General features: G+C 48.2%; 1 protein-coding gene across 2 annotated transcripts in view; it reads left to right on the plus strand.

Moving 5' to 3' along the window:
- Positions 1-20,296, plus strand: part of SLC7A14 (solute carrier family 7 member 14) — a 25,538-nt gene continuing 5,242 nt past the window's right edge. Inside the window, exons 1-7 of one of the 2 annotated variants that reach the window (XM_422796.8) lie at positions 1-373; positions 10,841-11,230; positions 14,056-14,292; positions 15,062-15,279; positions 16,965-17,111; positions 17,567-17,775; positions 17,900-18,777. In XM_422796.8, coding sequence (XP_422796.4) covers positions 10,927-11,230; positions 14,056-14,292; positions 15,062-15,279; positions 16,965-17,111; positions 17,567-17,775; positions 17,900-18,777 — 1,993 coding nt within the window. In that variant the 5' untranslated portion in view covers positions 1-373; positions 10,841-10,926. Of the gene's footprint in view, positions 374-1,029; positions 10,653-10,840; positions 11,231-14,055; positions 14,293-15,061; positions 15,280-16,964; positions 17,112-17,566; positions 17,776-17,899; positions 18,778-20,296 lie in introns of those variants that run through there. The other variant, XM_046898799.1, reaches the window with a different exon arrangement.

Here is a 20,296-nt window from a genome sequence, read left to right on the forward strand (position 1 = left end):
AGCCTTCGGGATACCTGGGCGGGCAGATGGATGGGGACGGCGGGGTGGCAGCCGGCGCTGGTGGCCGTGCTGGGGCCGGCAGGACGCCCAGCAGCGCACGACGCGGTGCTATTGCCGCTCCGGTCACATGCGGCAGGCGGGGAGAGGGGGAGCGCTAAATAATTGAGGAGCTGCAGCGCCCTCCTCCATCCCTCCTCCATCCCTCCCTCCTCCATCCCTCCCTCCTCCCTCCGCCCTGCGTGTGCGGCCGGGAGCCGGGGCCACCGGTGCCCAGCGCAGCCCCCCCGCCGCCTGCAGCACCGCAGCCGTCCCCACCGGGCTGCTCGCCCGCGGAGGCCCCGCAGCAGCGCCCGCCCGCTGCCCTCTGCGCCCGGTGAGTGCCCGCACGGCTCCGAGGGGGTGCAGAGGGGATGAAGCGTGCTGGGGTGGGGGGAAGGCGCCGCCCTGCTCTGTCACCTCACCGCCCGGGGAGAGCGGCTCGGAGCATCCCGGGGTGCGGGGGGGGTTACCGCGGCTCCAAGCGCGGAGAGCTCTGCCCCGGCCCCACTGCGGTCACTCCCGTCCGTCGCCCAGTGCCGGTGGTGCGGGGGCTCCGTTGGAGCCGCCGGAACAGACCCGCTCGGGGTAGAGACCCCAGAGCCGCCCCATCCCGCAGCCCCGGGCGGCCGTAGCCCCGTGTTGACAAAGTGGCACTCGCTGGAAGGGAGGAGGTGGGGACGTCAGGGCTGACGGCGCGGGATTGATTGGAAACTGAGAACGGCGGAGAGAGGGGATAAATGCCGGCTGGCCCGAGCGAAAAGGCAGCTCCGGCTACAAGTTACCTCACCAACCGAGAGGGACGAAGGTGGAGGCACTGCGGGCAGGAGGGCAGTGTGCATGAAAAAGAAAAAGCCAATAACAGTAATCCGACGGACGGCGGGCAGCCCCGGGGGCGGGCGGGGGCAGCGCGGGGAGAGCCGAGCCGGGCGCTGTCCGCGGTGCTGAACCCCGACGGGGCGGCCCGGGGGCTCCCGCTCCTCCGCGGCCTCTCCTGGCGGCGGCGCGGGCAGAACTCCCTCCGACTCCGAGTCTGGTAATGGAGTTATCTTCCTTTTTGCGTCACCCCCGGCTCGCTGCTGTTTATTGATTCCACACGGGTATTTTCGGACTGCCGAGTATCAACCACCCGCCTGCCTCAACCCCGGTTAGATGCGCTTCTGCATCGCTTTATTAAAAATCCTCATCTGTTTTTTTCCTCTCAAAATTGCTTTCCAGCTCAGGTCTTGTGACCTATCAAATGATCATTCAGACAGATCGACTTAGTGCCTCCCTGTGACAGTGTGTGCCTAGAGAGCTCTGATAGAGGGCTTCCTAAATCAACACAGACTCTGGGGAGGCACTGCCAGCAGTATTACTCTTGTCAGCCCCAGAGAAGACTCTCAGCTCAAAAGGGCTGTATTTGATTTAATCCAGCATATTAACTAATTAATCTTCCCAGTGCCCCTAAGTAGTAGGTAAGTACATTTTAGCACGCCAAGGCATTTGTTTAATTGCCCAAAAACTGTCATGAGACTGAAAGTCTGACTGCTAAAGGTATTTACATATGCCCATTTTGTTGGTATACACAAGACATATGACTTACTGTAGTTGAACAACATACTGTAAACAAACAAAAACCGAACAAGCTAAAAGCAATACCAGAGCAAAGAGTTACCTAGATTAAACTAATTATCTGTTCTTAAAACATTAAGCTCCCTGGGGAATCCCTGCTGCATGAGAGCAGGAAAGTAAGGTTTTATAGCAGGGATCCAAGGTTCAAGTTCTATTTCCCATTTTCACCTGTCATAGGTGCTGAAATTTGACAACAAAGTAGAGACCAGTGAGGGGTAAAGGAAGCAGCTTGGGTCCACTCAGAGTAAAATCAAATGTGCAGTACATATCTTAGAAGATATGAAGGAGGCAATGTGTACAATAGGCACTGATTTAGTTAAACAAACAAACAAGCAAGCAAAAAACCACAACCAGTTAAACAGAACTGAGACCTAACAAGGCTCATGCTTTTCAGTTTTAACCTGCCCTTGGAAACGGAGAATGCTAGAATACAGTAGACATTAGCAAAAAATAACAATAATATTAGAGTATGAAAAAGAAATAAAAGCCAAAGTTGAAAGTACTGGAGAAAGGGTCTTATAAAAGAAGAACTGCAGCACCTGGTCAATTCAATTCATTAGAAAAGAGGGTGGGAGATAACTAGGTTCATGAGGCTAAAAATCTTTACATAAAAAATGAACAGACATCGAGTTACTTCTCCATCTGCCAAAGAAAGGCATAACAGAAATGGGTGCTGAGATGCTAAAGCCAAAGCATTCTGATTTAAGTGAGAGCTCACATTTTTGAACAGTGGTGGGTTGATGACCTCATGAAGGAACAATCAGAAAACCTGCTGAATTCTCCACCTATTTATGTCAAGACTTGATGTCCTCCCAGAAGTTGTAATTTAGCCAAAGCAAGTCATGGGGCTTCCTGCAGGAGTAATGGCATGGAAGCTAATGACTAGTTCAGACAAAATGAACTCCGTGGACTTAATAGTAGCTTTGATCTCTAGTTCCCCAGTCAGACACAAGGACATACAGCTCTCCTCCCAGGTGCCCCAGGCTCTACTCTAGACAAGCACATTCCCAAGGGGAGTTTTGACCACATGCTAAGAGCAGAACAAACAAGTGATCAACTTGCGTTTTGAACACCTCAATTTTCCTACTTTCTCCATTAATTAACTCTCCCCCAAATAAATCCCTTTGTTCACAGTGTCGTAAAGTGAATGAGTTTAAAACATAGATCAGTATCCCTGGGGAGTCAGCCATGACTCCAAAGTGAAAACATATCTTACCCCTCCCTAGATAATTTTTTAGGATCATGTGAAAATTATGACAGTTTGTTCTTCATGAAACTGCAGAGTCTCAGATGGGATCATATCTGAAAGTATTCCAGTCCAAAATATTTTGAAGGATATATTTATAGGCTGACTTTACTGCTTCCTTCTTGAAGCACAAGACAGTCTGTTTTTTCAGTTCTGAGATCATACACATATAATAAGATTTCATCCATCTTTCTTTGAAGCCAATAGGAATTTTCCTAGAAAATTCAATGAGAACAGAGCCACTTCTCAGTGGGCGAATTAATGGCTTTCCTGTGAAGACCCTGCAACTTTCAAGCAAATAGGATAGCAAAAGCTTATGGAGATGTAAATACAGTCCTAGGCTCTTCATGGAAAAAAAAAGTTATGAGAATAACAGAGTAGTCTATCATAGAATATGTGCGGTTTCTCAGACATCTTAGTTCCAAATGGTTAAAATTTTGTCTTCACAGCACCTGAGCCATTAAGGTCATCATAATGTATATGTTTAACCATCATCTTAAAGTATAAAGCCATGACTGGGCCCAAAAAAGCACAAAATGGTCCAGTCAAGAAACAAAGAAAACATTTTAAGCCATTTCCTATGGATTTGAAAGCCTGGCTCAGTCCGGAGTGAATGTACTGAACTCATTAAACCACCCGCTGTGCCAATGGGAGCAGATTCTAACTTAGATTCATGGGCCACATAGACTCATAATACTTTTTTTTCATTTGCAAGCAACAAGATGTAGAAAACCATGGTTGTCAATTGGAAACTTCCTTATGGTACTGAGCAATTTTCTTCTTGTATATGTTTATTTCCTGTGGCTCATCACACAGCGGCCCTGTCCTGTGCAGCCATCAGCTCAGGGCTCAGCTGGGGCTGGGCACTCCAGCTAGTGTTGATGCTGCTACCACTGCTGATTCCTTGCTGTCACCTCAGTGGAACGTCCCTGGGAGAAAACTATTCTTTCCCTGAAATAAAACTGTCAGGCGGAAGTCCAGGCACTGGCAAAACAAAAACAGTGAGGCGGAGCCACATAGCGTGTGATTCTATTGTTTCTGATCCTCTGCATGACAGCTGTATCAATAATTTACTGAAAGATGGAACACCATAAATTAAATCTACCTGGCAGATGAACACAAGAAGAGCAGGTTTTTCAAATCCTGCAATTTAATTGTGAGAGTACAGAGTTAGAGGGTCAGGTGGATTGCTGCATGGAGGGAGATGGATTATTATTGGAAGATTCCTTCTGTTACGTTGCAAGTGTTGTTAGGGAGATGTTGCGTAGAAATCTTATATAACCATATAAAAAAAAAAAACTGTTCAATCCACAAGTGAGCAGGATTTGAGCACTGGTCCTTGGTAACCACCAACTCCTGCTGCCAACGCTTGTCAGTAATTGGGATACAGCTCTGTGCTTTGGCCAACTCTTCCCTGCAGGTCCTGAACTCCCTGAGTGCTGGTTGGGACTTTCTGAGCAAAGTCCTTCAACACACACTTAAAATCTGAGGCTGAAGGCACTTTCTTGTGTCTAGAGGCCACTAGCACATCTGGGCACACTCTGCCAACAGCAGCAGGATGTGCCCAAGAGCATTTTGAACCAGGTCTTAATGATGGGCCTGTCAAATTGTGCAAAGTGAGCAGCTGTTCCCTGATGCCCAGCAATATGGTTATGGTGTCCTGATGGGGTTTGGACATCCTGGTCTGACAGCAAAGGAAATATATGCCTGCTGCCTGCCCTTTGCCCTGAGCTGGGATGAGCTGACAGCGCTGGGAAGCGTTTGGGTCTGCCAGCACCTCTTCAGAGCACCTGGGCAACAGCAGGTGTGAGTCAGCCTGCACACTGCCTCGTTAACCAGCTGGGGAAGCAACAGGGAGCAGGAGATGTGCAATTAATAGCTAGGGTCACCAGCTCCACACTAAGTAAATTAAGATAGAAGGCAGTAATGTGTCGAGTTCCTTTGGCCAGGAGCTCCAGCACAAACAAGAACCACAGCAGTAATATTCCAGCTATTCTATTCAATTTAGTACTATGGGAGGTGAAGAACAAATACACAGTTAGCTACCAGGGCTCCAATGACGACCCAACTTTAAGCTAGGCATAACCATGTTTACCCACACCAATTCCCTTGCTACTCAAGGACATCACCATGTGGTGTGCATGCATTACTCAGGAACACCATAATACCATAATTTTTTGAGCTATTGGTGTTTTTAAGAACACGTCATTCTTCGTTCAGTTCTGCCTCATTAGTAACATCCTATATGCTGACTTAATCTTGGATGTACATTCATAACTCGCTTGTTGGGAAGTGTCTAAAAGCACTCATGCTACAACGCCAGGTATTACTCACACCACACACTGCTCAAGTGCTGTGCCACGTTTGCCTGACTTATGATGATAAATGACTAAACACAGAAAATCTCTTATAAGCCGTCTTCTTTGATCAACTTGTGTTCACATTACTCATATAATCAGTTCTGCCGAAATGCAGGAGGATTACTCATGTAAGGCAAGGATTTTTTGTCCTAGTGAATAATAATAAGCAGCAGCCAATCATGTAATAAAAGCAGCAGAGTCTGCTATTCACTTCCTGGGATGTGCGTTGAATCTGCCTCAAACTTCTGTTGGGGACTTGGCAACACAAACTACAGCCACCCAAATTACCCTGCAGCTCTCTATTTTGTGTGCAAAGATCTTGCTGATTTACATCTACTACTGCTCCTCCTGGAGACCTCAGCAGGCACTGAAGGAATGCCTCCTTCCAGCTCCTTCTGAGGAACGTGTTTCTTTGAGAACCCCTCCTGCATTAATTAGCCCACAGACAACATCATGCAAACAGGGCAGTGAGGCATAATCAATTACACTTGTATAACTGCTGATGAAACACGATAACTAATTAATGAGACCACGTGCTCAAACAAAAGAGAAATGCATTTGAAAACCAGCAAGAGCCGAACAGTGCGTGTAATCCTGATGTGCTTACAGTGCAGAAGACCAGCTCAGATTCCTAAATTATTGCATGGAAGGCTTTCCAGAAGCCAGAGACTGCTAGCGGGAGTCAGCCAGGAGCAAAAAGCAGCTCCTTAGCAGGAAGAAAAGGATCCTCTGTAAAAACAGCAATCTTCAGAGCTGAAGTAGAGACCTAAAAACAATGGATTTTCAGATCCCATTTTTGATACACAGGTGGTTATTATTATTTTTTTTCTGGTTTGGACAACAAAGCATTAAATCAGTACTTCACTGAAAAATGTAATTTGTGTTTTTGCCATTGAAATTCACGTTGACATCCTGAAATGAAATAAATTGTCGTAATGGTGCATCAGCCAGACTTTGCAACAGCAAAAATCCATTTTCTTTAGAGAGCCTCCCACATTAATAAATAACTCATCCTGTGATTTATGTTAAATCTAAAAAGCTCTCATGGCTGGCCTGGAGCAAACCGTAATGACTTCCATTCTACGGTGCAGAAGTATGGATCTACAGGGGAAGAAAAAGAAGGTGCCACCAAGTAATTACAGAAGCTGCTCCTGCATCTTATTAAAGCAAAGACATTTCTTCAGCGAGTGGTGTTCTAGAACAGACTGTCTGGTCACTCAGCTCAAAGCAGCTCAATACAAATGCAGCTCTTGTCCACTCTGACAGTGAGGTACAGCTGGAAGAGCGTTATTTTTAGCGTGGCTTCTCTGCACCTTCCTTATAACACCCAGCCGCATTAAGCACTCGTGCACCTCTGTTAGGCATCTGTTTTCTCTATTTTACTGATGGAAAAGCAATTCGGTTATTTCATGTGATCCCCTGGAAGGAGCCCTCAGCACAGTAGTTCCAAGAAGTTCCTGGTTGCCCTGTTCTGCTCAGCTCGCCCACCTATTGATCTGTCATTTCCCTGTACTAGCAGCATCATTCTATTTCTTTAAGTCTTTTACTTCATGACCTCAAGACAACAATGAGAAACCAGTCCTTTTTAGAAATGTGCAAATTGATTATACATCTTCCTCCGTAATTCTCATTTTTTCCCCCCCTCCTAGTGGTTAAATAGCTTTTTGCAAACACAAATGGAGCACTTCATGCATATTGCATTACTTACAGAGCTGCACTCACAGATGGCTGGATGTGCCAGAAGTACCCGGCACTCAGTGCTACACCACTCTGCACCACGCATAGTCAGTGCTCCCTGGACAAAAAGGGCAGAAAACACGTGGGAACCCAGAATGCCTGCATAGGATGGCATCCTGCAGGCCCAAGTGCACAGTGGTGGATGCAGAGCAGGATGCCCAGAGGGATACCCCTCAAATCCTGGGGATATTTCTCCCTATGGGATCCCAGCAGCTAAGGCTTGCAAGGCTGGCACATAATGAGCCCAGCAGCGCTCAGAATAACCCATCACCAAGGGATCTGTTGGCCTTCACCGCAACCAGCTCCAATTTCACCTCTGCGTGCTTTTCTTCACCTCCATCTGTTCCTCTGTGCTCACCTTTGTGGACTCAGCGTCCTGATGTGGGTGCTCAAATGGAGTTAGCTCTTCAGCTTTGGAAGTGGGTCCCACAGGCAGCAAAACAAGGAGGTTATGCTGGTTTGGCTCTCTCTTGCATTGGAGACAGGAATACAAAGTTTAAGGACCCCCGTCTGCAGCACCATTGCCTTATGTCTTTGGTCAAGTTAAATAACTCAGTGTTTATTTTGCTTATTTCTCAGAAGAAGATAATGGTGTTTGGCCAACTTGCAGCAATATTAATACTGGTAAAGCACCTAAAAAAACACAGATGAAAGAAGAACAGAAAAGCGCTGTTCAACCCCTCCAATTCCATTTTGCTATGCAGACAAAAAAAAAAAACCCAAACCACCACATATTGGCCCTGAAGCTGGTTTTTTTTTCAGTAGTCACATCGCTAAATTGGGCTTAAACCTAAAATATATCACTACGTTTTCTTTTTGCTGATAATTTTAGCTTAGCATAATAACTGCTCCACTTGAATGGATGTAAACACTGGAAAGGGTTAAAGAAAAAAAGCCCCAAATTAGCGGCAGAGGGGCAGATGCTGAACCCCACTGCAGTGATCTGAGGCTGTAAAACGAGCACACGAAACTCCAAACCCACACAGAAAGCAGCAGTGTGACGAGCAGCCCACAGCAGCATCCCTCTGCCCCGTGGCTGCCGGCGCTGACGTCATTCCTCTCCCCGCTGCCGGGCCGTAATGAAAACCACATCTTGTGTCTGCTCCTACTGCCCAGCTCACAGCGACCAGCCTAGTAATCAAGACTAAAAACAACGCAGCGGGCAGGGAAGCGAGGCTGGCAGGGATTTTTTTCTGCTCTCCCCTTCTCTTCTCACACCGTGGGTTGCAGCTCCTGCATCGCAGCTCTCCGTGCTGCCTTCCCGCAAGCAATGCTGCAGCCCAGCTCCACACACAGCCCCGCGTGGGGCAAAAATGCTGTTGTAGCAGCAGGCATTGGGATGCTTTTGTATCTCTCTGGATTTATTTCCCATTCTGTCTGAGCACTGAGTCATCTCAACGCCCAGCTGCACCTGGAGTGAAGCATGAATTTTGCTCTGCAAGCACCTGCGTTAATATTGCTGCCGTGGGATTTGCTAGGAGTCTGCTCTGACCCTGCTTTTCTAGGGCATGTAGAATCATACAACAGCTGAGGATGGAAGGGACCTTAAAGATCATCAAATTCCACCTCCCCTGCCGTGGGCTGAGTTGCCAATAACTAGATCACCTGCAAGGAGGAAGGGGCTCTTCCATCACCTTCCTGCAGCAAACTGGGACCTCTGCGGTCAGCAAGGAGATTTCCTGTGCCATAATGACCTCTGCAAAGAGAAAGCTGGAGGAAGCCCAACCATTCCGTCTCAGTGAGCACCCCTGGCTGAGCTCCTTACCACCCGGAGCTCTGTCTTCTGATCTATCACCATCAACACCCTGATTCTCCTTGTGTTCCCTGCATTCTTTACAAAGGGCTTTGCACAGGGACATCCCGGACCCCCCTGGGCAGAGGATGCTCATTAACAGAAGGACTAAACAAGTCACCTCGGCAGGCAGTGGGTGCGGGATGGGGCGATGAGGGTGAAGCAGAAAGCAGCAGGTTTAGATCAGGAGTAATTTGGCACCAAACCACACGCTTAGGAAGCCATGCCTCTGAACACCGAGGCCTCTCCTTCTGATGTGATTGCTGTTTTAGCTCATTTGTGCTAATGAAGAACGCTGTTGTGGTACAAACAGCGGTTGCTAATGAGCACGATGGCAGCAGAGCTAGCCGAGCTGGCCCTGGCCCCCAGCACAGCCCCACTCAGCCTACTAGGTACACAGTGAGGAGAGCAGCCATCAACCACAAGAAAAGCTCTTCCTCCCTCTGGCTGTGGATTTACATCAGTCCCCTAAGACTTCACCACTTACATAGCTGTGGAATGGATGAATGAAATCCCTGAGCAATGCCTGCACCTCAGTCTTGCCAAAATCCCCCCCTGCTGAAGGCTGCTTCTCCATGGCCTTGGGGGTATCTATGAGGCGGGGCAGAAATGAGCTGCGCTTGCCCCAGGTAGGCGTTGTCCCTCCATTGGGCATTTCTTATGGCTGTGGGTAGGGGAGAGGATGTTTCCAAGTGTTGGAGTAGCAATATGCTGCTCTCACTTAAATATCAGTGATACTTTCAAACGTTTGCTTTCACTGAGTACAGCCACAATTACAGAGTAACCTCATTTCAGCTGTTACTGAGGCACTGCCTTCAGCAACTCAGGGCCCTCTGCCACCCCAGGCTCTGGCCAGAAAAGATTACTTTCTTACCTTACAGACAGCATGAGGAAACGACACAGAAATAAGGGCATCTGGACTGTAGCTGTTCACAAACCAGGCAGCTGTTTCTGCCTGGTGTTCTGTTTAGCTGAGATCTGTTTGATGCAAACCCAGGCAGACCCACCCAAGTCCTTCCAGCTCAACAAGGAGTGCTGATAAAGACCTGCAAAGGAAAAGAATTAAATAAAGGATTGGACACAGTTGAGCAAAACGCAGCAAAACCTCTGCGTCAGCCCATGCCTTGCCTCAGAGATGCTGTGTTTGGGCTGGGGATCGCTTTGGTTAGAGGAGCTATTCCCCCCGTGGCTAAAATGCTGGCACACAGGCATGTGGCCCTGAAGCAGCCAAACCCAGCTCTTATTTTCACCTCAAAGATGCACATTCGCTCAAGAGCGGCAACCATTTTTCACTATCAATATCCTCAGCTAGAACATGCATCCTTTCAGCTTGTGGATGCTCGAGGTAAGGATCAGTGCAATTCAAACTGTGATCAACCAGAACGTGAAACAAATGCTGTGTTTTATTTAATAAACTCCAGCAAGACAAGGCCGCCTGGTAGACACAATGTAATTTGTTTGGGATGTAAAGACTGAAAAAATAATTGTTTTGGCTCCAAGGCAATAATAATAATAAAAAAGTTCTGCATGGACAGGAAGGAAGCTATCAGACTAAAATGCATATTAAAGAAACAATATTTCTTTTTTTCTGTATATCAGCATGCAGAGATTGTCAGTTCTCGTTGTTTTGCTCAAAGTCATCACACATCTCCAGGAGGTCATTTCTTCTTGTCTGGGAACTACGCAGTCCGTTAAAAACAAGAGAAAGAGAAGGAAGGAAAAGGACACTGTCTGAATAGCGCCTGAAAATATGACTGAAGATGAAGAAGCATGAGCTAATTCATTCCCGTGGAGACAATCTTATGATTGGGAAGATGCAATCATCATGTAGAGCAGACGGGCTCAGTATTTCAAAGTATTCAGAGAGGTAACCTGCTGTGCCCCAGCTCCTTGTGGTTGTCCAGGAGCATTTTTGGTGTTGGTTGGGCACTTGGAGGGTTTCAGGCTCCTCATGTGTACAGGATGATACTGATAACTTACCACCTTGGGACAACTCCTCTTCCTTTGGTGTTTCAGCTCAAACAGACACTGTGAGACCTTTTCTCTTTCTTGCAGCTGGGTTGCCATCACTGGAGAACTGGCAATGCGACCACAGCCCTGAGCACGGATTTGGCCTGGGACGCCCAAGCCCAGCAGCAGCCATGAGCAGCATCCTGTCACGCCTGGACCCACGGCGGGTGCCATGGGGGGCTGCAGGCCATGCCCTGCGCTCCCGAGTCCTGCGCACCAAGCCTGTGGAGTCGATGCTGGAGGGCACGGGGACAGCAGGAGGCCAGGGCACACGGTTGGCCAAGGTCCTCACCACACTTGACCTCATCTCCCTCGGTGTTGGCAGTTGCGTGGGCACTGGTATGTATGTGGTGTCCGGCCTAGTAGCCAAGGAGATGGCGGGGCCTGGAGTCATCGTGTCCTTCATCATCGCTGCCGTTGCCTCCATCTTGTCAGGTGAGTCCTTCTGGTGGGTTTTGAGTGAGGTGTTGGGTACACTCTGGCTATCCCCATGGCTGGACAGCACACCAATGACCAGTGCTGGTCTTGTGACACTGGGGACATCCATGAGGTGATGGCACTCAGGACACACAAAACACAGAGGGGCAATGATGTCTCCTTACACTGAAAGCCCCTTTTGCACTGGGGCTCCCCACCTGGACGGGGTGCCCAGCTACGAGCAGCCAGCAGGACAGCGGCATCCTGCAGGTGGGGCCGAGCCCAGCAATTCCTCTGCTACCTTTGGAGCTGTTGTTATTGGCTCCTGTTCACTGAGGATCACTCTTTGAATTTCCAGCAAAACAAAGCAATGTGCGGAGAGGGAGGAATTATATATTTGAGTGAAAAGTCAGTGAATTCCACTGCCTCCTGTGAACCCAGCTGAGCATATGGCCTGAGCTGTGGTTTCCACATAAGCCAGTACTGCTGGCATTTGTCCTTTCCAGATCAGCGCTAACGCAATGATGCGATGTCCCCGCTCTCCCTGCTCACAGGGCTTTGCATGCTGTGTCAGTCTGGCAACCCAGCTTGCGTGTGTGGGCTGGGCAAGGAAACCTGACTCAGTGACAAAGGACTTCAATGCGGGATGGGAATGACCTGACTCTACTTTTCAAGTCCTCAGATTATTGTGCTCTCCCTGTTCCCCACAGCCCATTTTGTGATGCAAACCAAATGAAGTGGAGCAACCTGGGTGGGTCCGCTCTGAGAAAACACGTTGTCCCCTAAAAGAGCCCTTTTCCCCCAAGCCGTGGGCCCTGCCCCACAGCAGGGAGCTCCTGCCGGCCCCACAGCCCTGCCGCTCCCAGCCCTGCTTTCATCTCCCCGCTGCTTGGGCAGCCCTGGGAAAGTGTTTTCCCAAGGATGCGGTGTTTTCATTATCTCCTTGGCCACTTCCTTGCTTCATCATTGACACTGCTGTTGTTTGTAACAGCAGCGCATTTTTGGCAAGTGAAACCCAGCAAGGGCTGGGAGCTGGATGGGCTGCAGTGGGGATTTCAGCTCTCACTTCACATCCTGCAACTGTGCACAGTTGGATTTTAAGGAGCTGCTTCAGCTTGCAGCCCGGGCAGATATCCAGATCACCTGTGCTCACCCCTGGTCATCAAGTCAGAGCCCATTACCTGCAAATTAGCCCAGGGTTTTGGGCTGAAAATGCTTCTTCCAGAATGCCTTGCAGATTGCCGGTGCTGAGAGGGGCTGTAACATTCAGACATGGCTGAGGAGGGAGGGGGCCATCAGCAGCAGAGGTTCATGGAGGTCAGGATTTCTTTTGCATCTAAAGGGGAAATAGCCCCTGCAAAGAAGAGATGGAACTCAGCAGCACTGCAAGGTCCCAGTTCCACATGAATGTGGGAATCATTCTGGGAAATGGGAATGCCACTGAGTTGGATGGCACTGTGGGTTTGTCACAGCCCTACACACAGAGTAACATTCAGTTATGCAGCTTTATTATCACTACTACACTACTGATAGAGCTGAGATCAGTAAGATAAAACCTATGCCCTAATAAGTTATATCATCTTCCTTTTTAAGCAGTGCATACAGAGGGAAGTGCTGTGAACTCCACTTCTGCTGGAGGACCTGTAGCATTGTGAATCAAAATGCTCTGATTAATGTCACCTGCTATTAACTCAGTGGCAGTCAGGGATGTGCACAGGTCTTGCACCTCTCATCCCCCAGACTGCTACCACATGCTATGATAAAAATTGCCTTTTTTTTTCTTAATATAAGCTGAAATCTAAGGCAGATAAACCCTATAGGTTGCAATATCCAATGTATAGTGAAAGATTACTATTTTGGAATCCCTGTAGAGTAATTGAAAACTCAAACACTTTATACGTATAAAAGTCTCTGCTCAGCCATTACTGCTCTGCATCAATATCAATCCTCTTTAAGCCTTATCTTGTCGTTGGCTAAAAGTACAGCTGCCAAGAAAGATTATATGATTTTTAGAGCTATCAAAGACAGAAACCAGATACTTGCCCCCACCAGAGAACCTGTTTCATAAATCATTCAGGCCTGCAGTTATCTGTGAATGTCCTACCTTTGCAGAATGCATGCATTCTTAATCAGCTTTGAATAATGACTGTGTGGGGCTGGATGATCGGGACGTCTCATTGCTCTTGTAGCTGGGCCAGCTTTATAGAAATCCAGTTTGGAATAGTCGCATTGAAAACCATAGCCAGGGACAACGACAGTGTGGTCCTACCAGCACTTACCCTGACCAACACCCTGGGAATTTCTGATTAAGTCCATCCATGGCTACTAAATAAGATCTGATGGTTGTTTCAAGATAGCAGTGTGTTAGGAGCAGGATTTGATTGAAAAAATACCCTGATGTAGTAAGCCTGGAAAGTATTAAATCTCACTGAAATCTCCTCATGGGCAGTTCCAGTTACACACTTTTCACCTTTCTTCTCCTCTTTACAAAGACAGTTTTGCAGTTACTCCTCAGAATGAGATCTACAAGCAACATTTAAGTGTTAAAATAACTTAGTTCTTTCTGTGGGATGGCTTCAGACTCATCTGGCATTGGTAGAGTGAGAGCAGGACGATCAGGGCAGTGCTTCTGTGTGCACCTGCATTGTAGTGACCCAGAATAGGCACACAGCATCTCAGGAGAAAATGGCACAGAACACATTAGCATCCCTATCAGATGAAGAAGAAACATCTGTCATCAAAGCTACTGTACGGAAACAGGGCCACCACAACCACACCACCGCACTGCCCAGTGCTGCTCTCTGGGGGTGAATTTCATATGTTATATTTTTCTTTCCAAACAGGTGTTTGCTACGCTGAGTTTGGCGTGCGGGTCCCCAAGACCACGGGCTCTGCCTACACCTACAGCTATGTGACAGTGGGGGAATTTGTGGCTTTCTTCATCGGCTGGAACCTCATTCTGGAGTACCTGATCGGCACGGCCGCGGGTGCCAGCGCCCTCAGCAGCATGTTCGACTCGCTGGCCAACCACACCATCAGCCGCTGGATGATCAACAGTGTTGGGACACTGAATGGGCTCGGTGAGAATCAGGCTGGAGACATGTGCATCTTGCTGTGCAGAGCTTCCTCCATTAATTAGGACCTGAAATGTAATTGGAAGCTCGTCAGAAGTCAGACATGGATATTAGGCTTCATTCATTATTTACCATCCGTCAGCCTCTGGTACTCTGCATCTGGTTCAGAGTCTGGGTTCTAGGTGCAGGGATACATGATCCCAATAGTTTGAGCCTCTCTGGACCAAACCAGCATTTAGCAGATCAGAAACCCAGAAAAATTATTTCTATGTCAGAGGCTACCAATAGCACAGGAACACTTTGCTCTGCTCAGCTCCATTAAAACCCACACAGAAATTTTAGGGAGAGCCTGCAGTACTGACATGTAGAAGCTCAGGGCTGTGATGGTTCTGTGTGACCAGCAACAGCCCACTGCTCTTATCAGTAACAACAGTGAGCTGTCTTGTAGCTGTGTTGTGAAAATTTAATGTTTGATTGACTTTTAATTAGTACTTGCAGGTATGCACCATGCAAACTGGGATATGATCATTTGTTTTCTGCTCTCCACAAACTCCTGGCAGTGCCTTGAGGCATCAGGATTTATCACCTCAATAAAAGAGCATTACCTTACAGTGGCACGGTCACCTGGAGACCAGCTTTGCAATGAGAACAAGGAGTACTGCAAAACTTCAGGATCTGAAAAGCATTTTCATAGAGTCATAGAATCTTCTGTGTGGGAAGGGTCATCTAGCCTAGCTATGGACAAACAGTTACGCACCTCTTTCCTCTTACCCAGGGAAAGGAGAGGAGTCATACCCTGACCTTCTTGCTCTGGTCATTGCCATCATCGTCACCATCATCGTGGCCATGGGTGTGAAGAACTCGGTGGGACTGAACAACGTGCTCAATGTGATTAACCTGGCAGTCTGGGTCTTCATTATGATCGCCGGGCTCTTCTTCATCAAAAGTGACAACTGGTCTGAAGGGCAGTTCCTGCCATTTGGATGGCCAGGGGTAAGTCCTGTGTGCAGTGGGCCACACAGTGCCAACACCACTGTGTGCTCAGCTTTGCTTGTGGTGTGCAGCTCCTGCTTCCACTTCACTCCTCAGGTCCTAATACTGCTCAGCCCACTCAGCTTTGGCCAGAGGCCTCCAGCTCCCAGCTTGGGCCCATCTCTCCTCACTCTACCAAACCTGAGGGACACGGCGATGCTTTGCCTGTATCTCCTGCCACTCTTAGAATAAACTCAGTCCTTTTCCTAGATGCCCTCTTGGAGAGCCAAATAGCATGTGAAAGCATACACCAGGAAACGTCACTCATCATTAGGCTCACAGCAGCAAAACGCGGTGGCTGTCCAAGGAAGGGCTCAGGAGGATCCAGCCCATCCCCTGCAGAGGGGCAGATACTTATGTTGGCTGCTTTTCAACAGCAATGTTCTCGAACATTTGTTTTGAGCACTTCATAATGCCACCTGCCAGTGCTTATTTTACGGATGTTCCCTCAATTCTTACTGAGAATTTGGACATATTTGGCTTTTTTAGCTTGCTTGCACTGGTTTTTATCCAAAGATGAACAGAGACTGAAAATATCTCAGCTGGCCTAAGCCCAAGATAATTTCTCAGATTTACACTGCTCGACTCCATTGGGATTTTGTGCAGAAAAATAAGCAAGAAAGTAAAGTAAACCAAAAATCTTGATTGCTGAAAGGATCCCAAGGGGACACAGTTTTCACCTCCATAAATCAGCATTTCTCTTCTGGAGCATGGCAGTGAGGAGCACAGTGCTCAGGCCCATTTAAGAACAGAGGCCAAATTTACTTTTGGATGGTACCTGCCTTTTTCTGCCATAGAATAGGAAAGAGAAAAGAGTGCTGAAAATAGGTGCTTGGTTCCAACTCAATCTTCCAGATCTCCCCGGGCAAAAATACATAGTTTTAAAAGATATGTTATCCAAAACACATGAAAAACAATAGGGTCTTCCTATGGTTTTCAGGTGGCTGTTTCTCTCTGAAATCTTTTGTAGAAGTTAATCCATCACAGCACAAGCTCGAGATCCCCAGAAGCATAGAGATACTTTGAAAAGTGAATTATAGACTGCCCCCTGAAAGAGGTGAATTTTCCTGTGTGCTCCATCACTAAAGAACTGAGATAGATGTGATGGATATGCAACATCCAGCTAGCCAGATGCATCCAAGGGCTTTGCAACTACAAATTATCTCTCTCCTTACAGCTACACGGTCTTTCGCCAACTTCGGTGTTCTTTTCTTATAAACATGCTAATATTGTACATAAGAAAAAAACATAATAACTAGCAGTACAAATAATTCCTCTTCCAAGTATTCCAACCTGTCTGCAGCTTCCAAGCAAAGCAGAGGTTGTTTGGAGAGTGGTGTACCTCTGACTGTCCATGCTTTGTTCTGCTTCCTCTGCTAGCAGATCTTGCTGCCTGATGAGAAGTCCTGCTAACACAAAACATGTGAACATGCTACAGATCTCTACTAATATAAAAGGTCGCGGGGTGGAATGATGGGGAGTCAGTCAATCCCTCAGGATCCCTAATATTTTCAGTGCCCCAACACAACCCTAACCCTACACCCCAGAGCAAGTAAAATAAGTACAGAATGGTTTTGCATGTTCACTTGTTCCCAGTTGGGTGCCAGCCACCCTCTTGGCACTGAGACACTGCGTCCTCTGTGCAGGTGCTCAAAGGGGCTGCAACATGTTTCTATGCCTTCATTGGCTTCGACATCATTGCTACCACAGGAGAAGAAGCAAAGAGCCCCAACACCTCCATCCCCTACGCCATCACGGCCTCACTCGTTGCGTGCTTGACAGCATACGTGTCTGTAAGTACCTGCTACATGCGTACATATATAATACCTGTCCATATGTACTAGCTATACATGTACAGCCATCCACTGTGGGTCTGGAAGAGGGTGAAGCAAGCACAGTTCTGTGGGCTGGACACGCATGGATGACCACAGCCTGTCCGGTCTCTCTGCACCCAGTAAATGCATGTCTGTACTCAGTAATTTCAGGTCAAGGTATCTCCTTGTTGCCTCAGGGTGGCAGAGACTGAGGTAGTAGAGCCCCTGATTTAACCACTCCACAGTAAATCACGCACAGCCCAAAACTCTGCATTTTACATCTTCTCCATAGGAGATCTAAGGATACAGTTCCAACCAGACTCAATTTTTTTGTGTGTTTCCCACCCTTGAAAAGCATTCCCTGTAACTGCAAATCCCCAGCAGAGCTCAGGGCCGCTGCTGACCCTCTGTCCTACTCATCTTACCTTCCCCAGGTAAGCATCATCCTCACACTGATGGTGCCATATGATGCCATCGACACCGAGTCCCCACTGATGGAAATGTTTGTGGCACGTGGCTTCTATGCAGCCAAGTTCATCGTTGCCATTGGGTCTGTGGCCGGCCTGACTGTCAGCTTGCTGGGGTCCCTCTTCCCAATGCCGAGAGTCATCTATGCCATGGCTGGGGATGGGCTACTCTTCAGGTCAGTCATACATACACGAGCATTTGGCTTCCTTCTTTGCCTTTCCAGCCAGGCATGGGCTATTACAAGAAGCAGCCACTGCAGCCTGCAGTTTTAACCTTCTATAACCATTTTCTTGCTGCAGGTTTTTGTCCCATGTCAGTTCTTACACAGAAACTCCAGTAGTGGCTTGTATTGTCTCCGGGTTTCTCGCGGCGCTGCTCTCCTTGCTGGTCAGCCTGCGGGATCTGATAGAGATGATGTCCATCGGCACACTGCTCGCCTACACACTGGTGTCCGTCTGTGTCCTGCTCCTCCGGTACCAGCCTGAGAGTGACATCGATGGCTTCGTCAAGTTCCTCTCTGAGGAGCACACCAAAAAGAAAGAGGGTATCCTAGCTGACTGTGAGAAGGAAGCTTGCTCCCCTGGCAGTGAAGGAGAGGAGTTCACAGGCCCACCAACCAACACATGTGGGGCAAAAAACCTTCCATCACTGGGGGACAACGAGATGCTCATTGGGAAATCTGACAAATCCACCTACAACGTGAATCACCCCAACTATGGCACAGTTGACATGACCTCGGGGATTGAGGCAGACGAGTCTGAGAACATCTACCTCATCAAGCTGAAGAAGCTGATTGGCCCTCGCTACTACACCATGCGGATCCACCTGGGGCTGCCTGGGAAGATGGATCGGCCCACAGTAGCCACTGGCCACACGGTCACCACCTGCGTGCTCCTGCTCTTCGTCCTGATGTTCATCTTCTGCTCCTTTATTATTTTTGGGTCAGACTACATCTATGAGCAGAGCTGGTGGGCCATTCTCCTTGTTGTGCTGATGATCCTGCTCATCGTCGTGCTGGTGTTTGTCATCTTGCAGCAGCCAGAGAACCCCAAGAAGCTGCCCTACATGGCGCCCTGCCTCCCCTTCGTCCCCGCGTTTGCCATGTTGGTGAATATCTATCTCATGCTGAAGCTCTCCACAGTTACATGGATCCGATTTGCTGTCTGGTGTTTTGTGGGTGAGTCCCAGATTATTTTATTACTGACCCTGTTTTGAAAGGGTGGGAATAGCAACGTCACCAATTAGTGCTTAGGTTAATGCTTTTTCAGCTGGGATACCCAGTCCCTTGCATTTGCTCCTCATAATGCTAGAGTTCTTATAAACCTGTTAATCAAGCCCCCGAACTGCAGCTAACTCAAAAATTACACCTCCAGAAAAATGTCAATTTGATGGAAGCAAACTTCTTCATGCAAAGGTGACTATTCTGATGAGTCTTCTGATGGCAAGTAGGTGGGTTTCCTGCAGAAATCTGCCTGCTTTCTTGCTATTTCACCCACTTGAGCTCTTTCAGCAGCCCACACCAAGATTTCAGCACCACATTTCTAAAATGCAAAGCTGTCCAACCCTAACAGTTCCAGGAGAGGCAAGGCTAAGGGGCTGCAGGCTCCAAATCCTGTTCTTGGCCTGAGCCCTTCACTTTGTGGCAGGGGGCTCTCAGAACACATAGGCTCTGTTGTGAATATTTGGGCCAAATTTAGTCTTCCTGGCATGTATCCAGCAGCCTGATACGTCCATAACTTCCCATGATTTACATTTCTATTCCCCTCCTCTAAAAACCCAAGAGAGAGAGTTGCTCTCATAGCTCCTCCTGAAGGCTCTCAACCTCAGACTACAGGGAACTGAAGCAACAATGAATATCAGAACCAAGAACTCCTTAGAGAGAAATAGCAGCCATATGAGCAAACACAGACACTGCAACAGTCCATAGGAACCCCAGCTGCAGAGAGCAGACCCTGAACTTTGGTGCCAGCATCCAAAACAGCCATCTTTGGCTGAGCATTCCAGCAGATGCTCTTCCCATTGGGAAGGTGTGAAAGTGGATTGTTGCAAAGGTTGGAGGCAGCTGCTGCCTCCCATAAGGAAAAAGTTTGTCTGGTCATAACAGAAACAGACCTTGGATCTCCCTTCAACATCCCAGAACAGTTCCACAGTTCCCAGCCCCCAGGGGGAGAATGCTACCAGCTTTCTTCCTCCATGTTGACACATCCTCTCTTGCTCCAGAGTGAGGATGGGAGAGGCAGGCAGCTCTCACAGGTAATTCCTGTGAGGCCTCACAACAAGGCTCCATCTCTGAGCCCTAAGCTGAGATACTGGGGAGCCACATACAGCCCTTAGGCTAGAGAGGAGATGCTCAGTGTTTTTCTAGCTCACTCAGACAATAAGTGAAGGAGCAAATCAAGGGAAAGCCCTTTCACCTGTTTTTTAGAAGGAAAGTGGTTTCAGAGCATCAAATCAGTCTGCTGTGATTAACCCTTGCACCTGTGTGCACATCTAACACCTTGTCAGGTGCCAGCAATGGTAACGAGGTCACCCTGCTGGTGTGTGCCAGGCCCTGGGCACACAGGGCTGTGGGTATTGGCAGGAGAGATACTGAGAGCATAAGAAAATTCCAGAGGAAAAAGGACGGCTGGGAGGCTGCTGGAATGGAAATTTGGGCTTCCAACACAGGAGGCCAGGATAAGTCTGCTGGGAGCTGC

The sequence above is a fragment of the Gallus gallus genome, chromosome 9, assembly GCF_016699485.2.
Source record: "Gallus gallus isolate bGalGal1 chromosome 9, bGalGal1.mat.broiler.GRCg7b, whole genome shotgun sequence".
NCBI lineage: Eukaryota > Metazoa > Chordata > Aves > Galliformes > Phasianidae > Gallus > Gallus gallus.